Source organism: Pectinophora gossypiella, chromosome 17 (assembly GCF_024362695.1).
Source record: "Pectinophora gossypiella chromosome 17, ilPecGoss1.1, whole genome shotgun sequence".
Taxonomy (NCBI): domain Eukaryota; kingdom Metazoa; phylum Arthropoda; class Insecta; order Lepidoptera; family Gelechiidae; genus Pectinophora; species Pectinophora gossypiella.
The window spans coordinates 7,231,537-7,241,548 of NC_065420.1; the positions used below are offsets into that span (position 1 = coordinate 7,231,537).

Below are 10,012 nucleotides of genomic sequence, written 5' to 3' on the forward strand. Positions count from 1 at the left end.
AAAAAAACTGAGGTATCTGTCGCAATGACTGGGATACGTGTGTCGCATTCGTACGCGATTCTTATTTACATAGTTCAAGATGTTGATTGAGAGGAGGTCTGTGACCAGGTAATGTGATGCCTTTACCTCCTAGATCCGCATCAGGGTTGCGACAATAATTGCTATTAACATCTTCATCCAGCTTCTCAGGAAATCTTGTCTCCAGAAATTTCGCACCATTTACTACAGTGCCATTCCATAATTTTACATGACGCTTATGCCAATCTACGTTCCACTTTTCACAATTGAGGGTTGAAACTTTGGAAATTATCCCAGAATACTCCATACCGGGTCCGGTTATGCGACAATTACTTCTACATAAAGGCACTTGGCATCGTTCCCGGACTACTAAAGGATTTAAAGTGTAGCACCAAGGACCGTTTTCGTCATTTGTAGGATTCCGGCAAAAATTCTTGGCTTTTTTCATAGATTTTTCCGGAAAGTTATCGTCGGTGATATTTGTACTTATCGAATGCACAGGCTTATCGTCGGCCCATCTCTGACATCGCAATCCATGCATTGTCTTGCTGATGGTCCCAGCAAAACTCAGGCCTGCATGAGTAACTTTGCAAGAATTCAAATCTGTTTTATTTAATTGATGTATGCACGAAACACAACTCAAAATTATCGTCAAGTTTAACACTAGCGAAATATACTCCAGTGGCAAATACTTCATTTCAAAATTAAGGTTTTTTGCGCTATAACGTCTGTCACTATGTCGTTTAAGTAGACTCTTTTTGCAAGAGCTTTTTTCAACGCAATCTTTTTTTCACATGATTGAAACTTATTCGTTACAATAGAAAGAAGTTTTTACAAACGCTAGGAACACTGACCTCTATTAATCTAGGAACAAAAAGTTGCTGATAAAAAGGTATACTGATCTGCATCAAAAAGGGTTGTATAAAATGAATTCCACAAGATGAATTCTTCTTCGAAGGGCAACAATTGACAAGAATCCTACCTGTATACAACAGTATGTCCTTGTTGGGTAGACACCGGGGACTCTTGTTGTCTTTGAGGATCTCTTGCAGCTCCGCCTGATCGACCCTGACGCCTTTCTTCTGACACTCCCCGCACAGAAGCAACTGAGATTTGTCTGCAGACAAACAGTTACTTTAAGAGTTACAAACAAACTTTCATAAAAGGTAGTTAGGTGAAGAAAACATAAATAAAAACTCCTATTCAATTAGGTGAGACTATTTTAATTATTTATTATTAAAACATGGGCTTGAAAACGGTTAAGGAATAATAAGGTATAAGATTACGTTACCGGTATGAAATTACCGATGAAGGTACCAAATTGATTATCCAATAGGAAATCCAATGAAATTGGTACCGTAATTTCATACCGGTAGCATACCTTTAATTATACCTAAACTACTTTAAATGATATCAATTTCGTTCGGAAAATATCAATTACCACTTGCGGAGATCAAATCTTTTCTTTTTCTTTCTGAAAAAATAATCTTACCATATTCGGAGGGAGGTATGCATTCATTCAAGAATATTCGTCCTTGTGGGTTCTGGTGGCTCATCACAATCTTGTCAATGCTGGAGTATTCCTCATTGTTGAATTCGTAACAATCGCCTTTGAACTCTATTTTATATGTCTCTGTAGTACTGTAACAAAATTATATATTATTAAAATACCTATGGCGTATTTCTTACTTATATGAATTGAAAAACTTGCACGGAGTCAAAGAAATTGATTACTCATACATCAGTTAATAGTGTTACATTATGTATTATGTTATGTATTATATTGCAGTTAACAATCTTATTATTACACGATGGCATTTGCATTACATTATTACAATCTTTACATTACAAGCCATTTATTAAGACATATATACATATATACGTAGGTACTTCATACCTGTTTTGCGTGCAGACGTCCAAGTAGTATATATTATAGTCTTCCTGACACTGTCGAAGTATGTAACAACCGTGCTTCTTTGATCTTTTCTCCTCCAACTTGCGGTAGGAAAACGCACCACTAGATAGATACAAAAAACACACTCATAAATATCATATTTGTTGACATAAAAAAGCCTTTTTACTGCTTTATTATTTGAATAAATTCCATCTACGGCTAGGCGTCGGAGTGCATTTCATCATCAGTTGTTGATATACCACCAATCCGCACTAAACGTTTCGCCTCATCGTTTTTTATTTTTTTGCCGTTGTCTGTTTTTCCAACTCATTACAATCTGGGAGTCTTCAAGGCTAAAGTGAATAGGCATTTGCTAGGTACGCGTGATCCACCCTAGACCACATCGTCACTTACCATCAGGTGAGATTGTGATGAAACGCGAGCCTATATTATTTAAAAAAAAATACAGATTGCAAATGCGTTAACTTACCCAACGGGTCCATGGCATTTTATTCTATGTAATTCTATCAATGACGGAGTCTCGTCATCTTTCGATAGATTGAACGTCCATTTTACCATCAGTCTGTAACAAAATACAGTTGCAAATACATCTCCACGTAGACAAAGGCATTTATATGTTAAAAACAAATTATATGTCCCAGAATTTAATAACAAATGTTGTAAGTCATCTGCATAAAGTGAGTAGAGTTCTCTTCTTTAGAACTATTTTTGTAGTCATTTTATAAGCTAAGCTTTATTGACTATTGTAACTATTTTACTTTTTGTTCTCTATACATACCTATAATACCCGTCACAAAGTGAGATGAAAGTAGAAAGTTGGTCCTCCGATTTGAAGGTAAAGAACATAGGAGTGCCTCTTCTTGACACTTCTAGGGAATAATTCTTCTTCCTCGTCAGATAAATTAATTCTTCTACGGCGCAAACATGGAACCACTGCAAGAAAGAAGTGATATAATCTTCTTTAACCTAAGAGCCACGCTCTTATCGGTGCAGCATTTTCGCAACGTTACTTTTTACTAAACATCAAAATACGAAATTACTATGGAATTTGTATAAAAAGCACACTGACGTCATACAAAAATGTGACAAAATGTCAGACTTATTACGTTTTTCTTGATTAAAATTCGTAAATAAGTTAAATAGAAAAAGAAAATGTTTTTCGTTAGTTTTAGATGTTATTTAGTAATCAGAATTTCATAATTTATCTTGAACCTAGTACACGACCCAATTACCTAAAGAAAAAGGCTAACTTCGTAACTCATAAATAAGCCAAAAAATTTCATTCGAAGATAATCTTTGTATGTAGTACAAATATTCCAGCCCTCAGTATCAGTCACTCTGCATCCGTTGTACTATTAGTACTATTTCTTCTCTCTTGTGGGTTGCGAGATCACAAATTCAGTACGTATTAGGTTTGATGACTATAAAATGTCGAGAGCCACATTCATACATTACAAATCTTGACCTTAGTCACAACACGAGATTCGCGTCAAAACATAACAACGAGCCGCAATTTCTCTGTAATCACATTATGTGCAAGCATGCCACTCTTATCTATGACCCGTGTAAATAAAACAGATAAACTCACATCCCGCTTCAATGTGTTGTAAAACCGTATGCCTGGGTACTGCGGGTGAAATGGCGCGACCACCAATCTCACTGGCACCGCTTCCTCAGATCCATTCTGCCAGAGAACATCGTCAAATTCCTCCGCTAAATAATTTGGCGCCAAGGCGTACAACTGCTGGAGGTACACGTTCTTCAGATGACTGAAAATAAAATATTGCGTTAGGCACACGTGTTGATTTTTTTTTGGTTGAGATCAATTACCCCTCATCACCCCTGGTGTCAGGGTTACTATTATGCCATACACATACGTTATAATGCGTGTATCCGAATTTAGAGCACGAGATTCGAAATCGTTTTTTACGGGACCTGCCTCGTAAATTGATAAGATAACATAACAAACGCGCTACACTGCAACTTTTACTCAATTTATGAGAGATAAGTAATTAGGTAGGTAATCTCGAACATTGTATTTAGAATGTTACTCTACTCTACTGATACTAATTATGACCTTTTATTGAGAAAATGACGCGAGATATAATCCGAAGAATTTTCTTGACATGACTTGATAACCCGGCCAGCTTTACTATTTTATTGATCTTGATATTATTAATGACTAGTTCCGCTCTAGGAATGACTAATTCTCATTATTAGAATTCGAATGATCCTTACTGAGTGATTATGGCTTGTCTTAGAAAGCGACTGATCATCATTCTCCTGCCCTTATCCTACGTGGGGCAGCACAACGTTTATTGTTCTTCCATTCATCTACGTCAGTCGTCATCTCAATACTCACACTTTTCACACACATCCTTCTTCACACAATCCATCCACACTTTCTTCTATCGTCCAAAATCCCTATACTCATCACTTTTATCGTAATATTCCTTTCATCCCTTCTCATCCCAGGCCCTGATGTGGTACATGCATGAGATGTGGTCCATGCATGAAATGCGGTTTTATGTCCAACGATATGTAGCTCTGCCGTCCCCGATATGAAATATCTATATAAGATTATGTACATAAAATAAGAGGATAGTTTCCAACTATTTAAATCATTTACTCTTTACTAAACGTCAAAACACGTATTTTACTATAGTATTTGTATGAAAAAGCAACCTGGGACATCATAGAAAAAGGTGACTAAATGTCGCACTTATTATTATTTTTTTTTTTATTAAAGTTCATAAGTAAGTTAAATAGAAAAACGAAAACGCTTTTTGACAGTTTTAGATCTGTCTTTATTCAGTAATCAGAATTTCATAATTTATCTTTAACCTAGGTAATTACTCAATTCCGAGTTATGATAACTTTTTCTTATTACGAATGAATTATATAACAGTTCAGCGATAAAAAATGGAATTTGAATGCGAAAATCATTAAGATATTGTAACGAGATAGACTTATCAATTGCGATATTAATGACGTATATCATTTATTGCTTACTGCCCCTAGCGGTTTATATGCGGTCAACGTCTTTATCTATCTAACTTCTTTTACAATGCCTGCAACTTTGTTGTCATGACATTATTTTTAAATAAAAAACGTGATGAAAACTTGCTTGAGTTAAAAGATTTTTTGGCGACTTTTGCCATGTCTAGGGGCCTTAATTAGAGTTTCCGTAAGAGCAGTAAAATTAAGGGGACCTTAACGAGAAATTCCTTTTCACCAATGTTTAAGTTACCGATTAAGCATTCGTTAGGGGACTCCTATCTTAAAATACTAGATAATAGATAGAGGAATTTCGGTGAAAACGGGAATGTGACCTTCAAAACTTTAAGACGTAAGAAAAGTGTCTCCCTAAGTTACGTACTATTGTATACTTTCGCTACGTACATACGAAGACATTTATTTGTCTATTTATAAAAGTACATACAACATTACAGTGTAACCCAATGCGCTGTATGAAGAAAAAATACAACGAGAAAATAGAATACATATCCAAAAAAGCCTGCGAAACTTCCCATGTAAAATAGCGAATCATTCACAGATGTAAATATGAAGAAAAAGAAGAGGGAGTAATCATATTAGGCCGCCTATTGTGCTTATGTTTTTATTCGTATGTTTATGTCCTTTGTATACGTTGTTGTGCAATAAAGTATTATTGATTGATAACATTAAGGTCTTAAGGCCCAAAGTCCTTTTAAAATCCAAATCCCATTGTTTAACTATTGTGTCTGGAAAACCAGGCCTTAGTCTTAAGGCCCAAAGTCCTTTTAAAATCCAAATCCCATTGTTTAACTATTGTGTCTGGAAATCCGGGCGTTACGGTCTTAAGGCCAAAGTCCTTTTAAAATCCAAATCCTATTGTTTAACTATTGTGTCTGGAAATCCGGGCCTTACGGTCTTAAGGCCCAAAGTCCTTTTAAAATCCAAATCCCATTGTTTAACTATTGTGTCTGGAAATCCTGGCCTTACGGTCTTAAGGCCCAAAGTCCTTTTAAAATCCAAATCCCATTGTTTAACTATTGTGTCTGGAAATCCGGGCCTTACGAGGTTAATAGTTGATGCTCGATACTCACTTGACTTCATGCCCCGCTGAACACAACTGCGGCAGGTATTCCTGTGCGTATTTCTTAGTGAACATTCCGTGCTTAGAAATTATCACATTTGGAATATACTTCTTGTAATTCTTTACTACGCTCTTCACGAGTAAACTCTCTTCTAACACCGCACGGGTCCTGTAACAAAAAATAATCTAGAAGAAATCATGCGACTTTTTAAACCGTAAACCTATATGTATCGCCCCGTCTGATGGCTAATTTATAGGTTCAAAAACCTAATGTGTAACAACTTAGAATGTACCCAAAATAAATATGTACTTTTTATCTCATCCGTAATCATGTACTCGTACCTACTTTAATTTTGTAAGAATGAAAACTCTGGCGTCTTTCTGATATTTCATGTATTTCCCGGGTCTCTGATCGAACTGGAAGTTACTCTGCATGTGTTTTTGTTCATCTTATGGGTATAAAAGAATTTATTGTACGTACTTTGTATGTCTAGCCAATTTTATGCTTCTGTAACACCTTAAGCAGAGGCAAAAAGTCGACGTAGGTATGTATTGAGTTCAGTGTACCAATCGTCGGCATTCTGACTATTTAACTACGAAATTGTTCCTATGTCTACGTTTTCATAATTCCTAAGGGACTCTAAATAGTTATATTCACGTATTCATTCCTAGAAATAGTAAACAGTTTAGCAGATAGTGAGTTCTTGCTATCTTACAAACGTTTTTCAGGGTTCCGTATAAAGAGTAAATGAACCCTGACACTTCATACTAAACATCTTGTTCAACACAGACATTACACATTGACGTTATCGTAGACGCGCATCTGTTGTGTGACGTCTGACGCCATACGATTGAAGACTAAAGTAAGACCGAGGGGGGTGAGCTAGTTCAGCCGCTGATGGATAGCGGAGAGATATCGTTCTACACGTAGTATTCCTTATTCTATGCAGCGAAGTAACACAGCGGCAAGCGTGGAAAACGAGGTCTATCACCCTTCTGTATATAGGTAATTCCGTCCTTAAAAAACCGTTATATCATAACTATGTCTCTAGGTATTTTAATTGAATTGCGTTGACGGTTAAGACCTACAACCATTTTTAACGTTCCTTGCCATACATGGCACTACATTTTTTTCGCGCCTCTTTACGTTTACATCAGCGCATTGCGAAGGTTATCGATTAAAATGGTCTTTTGAGTCGTCTAATAAGAAATAAACCATAACAAAAAAAAAAGGGAAAAAGGGAGATAACATAGGGTCGTAAGTCATTTATATCATGAATTCATTATTCCATTATTATTATTTTTCCATTATTTTATAAGCTTCTACAATCATTTCTTTTTCTTCTTATTTTAATGCTATTATCCCCTGCTGAGATGTAGGGCTGGAACAAAAGATATCCACTCATCGCGGTTTTGTGCAGTTTCTGTAGCTTGCTCCCGTCACATGTCGTGACTTTTTAGTTCTCGGTCAACCGAGCGTCGCTAAATCTCTTTGGGCCCCGCTTTGCGTTTTTCCACCGTAGGTCTTCTAAGATCATGGCCAATCCGCCGCCATTTGCGTGTGGGGATATCAGCCTCCACAGTATTTTCGCAATCATTTACTGACGTTAAAATGCATTAATGCTACAAATATTCAGGAATGTGTAGTTAACAACGCATTATATTACATGTTCTGTCTGCTATATAAAACTGATAAAAATAAACCAAACAAACACGCTAAATTATTATTTTTTACAGCCACGATAAAACTATTACTCGATGTTTAAAAAATACGATAAAAACAAGATTTTTCTATTTTAAAGGAAAATATAACTAGCGCCCATAGCAGTTTATAAGTCTATTTGAGTAAGATGGCATGTAATTTGAGTAATTGGATAGTCTATTGTTTCCTGCCACACCATACAATTAAACTTTTATAACCCATTGTGTTGCGACTTCATACCAGATCCCCATTTAGATTTACGACTATCATCAAATATTCCGATCATGATTTGTGTGTCAATCGGTATCATAGCATCATAATTTATTGAATTTAATTTTTTGTTACGATTGTCATTAAGTTTTCTCACAAGAATGTTTTCATTTTCCTCCTTCACTACACTGTGCAGTGCAATCCTCACTAATATCATAAATGCGAAAGTAACTGTCTATCTGTTACGTTTTCACACTTAAAAAACCGCTGAGCTGATTTAAATGAAATTTGGTGTGGCGATAGTATGAGACCTAAGGAAGAGCATAGGATGGTTTCCTGAAAAATCATCCCCTAAAGGAATGGAAAGGGGATGGAAAAAAAGTGTCGCGCGCGATAACCGAAGTGGACGTGGCAGACAAAGTCCCGGGTGGAAAGCCTACAATAAACTTAAAAAATTCCGCAATATGTAGGTAGGCACTGAATAACAAAATTTGTAATGATTTTATTATTTAATGATGGAGACAGTGACAAATTTTAAATAAAGCATATGATGCATTATATCCTCAGTCTCACTTCAAAATGTTTCAAAGTATACTATGAGAAAATAATTATGGAAATATATTATATAGACACATATAAATAAACACACATGAATTCATGATTCCCAATACAATAAAAAATACATATTTATTAAAATCTTTTAATAAGAGATCAGCTTAAATTCCCCTTTTTATAGACAACCTTCTATAATCTTATCAATAGGTTTTAAGTGCTTCCTTTATTAAGTAACAAAACACACATGATAAAAAAGGATTTATAATAATAATTACTTAGGTAAGCAAATTCATTTGGATAACATTTTCTATGAATGTATCTTTTGGATTATGAATAAGTATTGTATTCTTAAATCTGTTTTCAAAACAGGGTTTTGTATTAAAATTTTTGTGTTTTGTTAAACAATAATAATTTAAGAACAATAATTAATACAATAATAATTAATGGTAACTATTCAGCATAAAAATAACTGAAAATCCATTGATCAATTGGAGCTGTTTTGCCATCAATTTGGATGGAAATGCAATATACAATGTTAACATATTATTATTTATGCTGCACAATAAATATAAGTACTCTAATAATATAAATATGATACTTTACTTACATATCAGCAATACCAAGACCAAGAAGTTCCTGCTTGTGCTCCGGATATTTGATCTCCATAACCTGGTTCTTGTTCACATCATTCCGAGCTTGTTGGAAGTAGTAGTCATAAGTTGCATCATCTAAAGTTATAAGCAAACCCAGCCTGGGCACCTACAATAACCAAATGTGATTATTTTTTATCATCATTCAATCACAATCAGTATTATTTTGTAAAGACTTTTTTAATAGTAGATTGTAATGGAAGCATTTACATAAACATATTAAATATCTTTATTTCTTATGTATTATATCTGTAAATTAAAAAGCTAATTAAAAATATTATGTTATTCTATCTGCCTATAAGTTTCAATTATCAAACAAACTACTCAAATATTTTGTTATTTTTTTACAACTCACCTTAAAACGAATTCTTAGTTCATAATCTCTGGTGCTGTAAAGGACTCTGGCGTTATCTTTGAGGAAGTGTTTGGTGCCTTTAATTCTCAGTGCAAACAAAGTACGTGTTATAGGAGGAATCTTATACTTCTTGCATAAAATTATACACAGTTCCTCTGCAGTCAAATCTTTAGAACATGTTACGATGTTGGGCACCCGGTCAGTCACCACCGATACTTTGACTTCGCCCGCTGCCATGGTCCCGTCTAATTTGTAAACTTGAACCATAAAAAACAAGGACGCCAACAATGATAACACTTAAAAACAATATAAGAAAAACATAGTTATATCACACATCTCCTCATGAGTGTCTTGTTTTATTTACATCAGCCATACAGGCTAATGATAATGATTACTTTAACGCGATAAATAACATAGTAAAAATATTTATTTATAAAATAGAAGAAAACCCATTTATCCCACCACCTAGCAAACCAATGCGTAGCTAGCTTTTTTTTGACAATTTGAGATGACAATAATGGTGATGTGC

General features: G+C 34.9%; 2 protein-coding genes across 3 annotated transcripts in view; one reads left to right on the top strand and one right to left on the bottom strand.

Moving 5' to 3' along the window:
- The window catches only part of LOC126374297 (tyrosine-protein kinase hopscotch), a 33,196-nt gene extending 23,200 nt beyond the window's left edge, over positions 1-9,996 (bottom strand). Inside the window, exons 1-9 of the mRNA XM_050020834.1 lie at positions 9,484-9,996; positions 9,086-9,237; positions 6,022-6,180; positions 3,522-3,702; positions 2,712-2,866; positions 2,403-2,495; positions 1,916-2,035; positions 1,511-1,659; positions 1,001-1,135 (exon numbers count right to left, since the gene is read on the bottom strand). Of these exons, the coding sequence (XP_049876791.1) occupies positions 1,001-1,135; positions 1,511-1,659; positions 1,916-2,035; positions 2,403-2,495; positions 2,712-2,866; positions 3,522-3,702; positions 6,022-6,180; positions 9,086-9,237; positions 9,484-9,750 (1,411 nt within the window). The 5' untranslated portion in view covers positions 9,751-9,996. The remainder of the gene's footprint in view (positions 1-1,000; positions 1,136-1,510; positions 1,660-1,915; positions 2,036-2,402; positions 2,496-2,711; positions 2,867-3,521; positions 3,703-6,021; positions 6,181-9,085; positions 9,238-9,483) is intronic.
- LOC126374477 (ejaculatory bulb-specific protein 3-like) overlaps positions 1-10,012 on the top strand; it is a 401,847-nt gene that overhangs the window by 226,279 nt on the left and 165,556 nt on the right. The gene's annotated exons all lie outside the window — the stretch shown is intronic.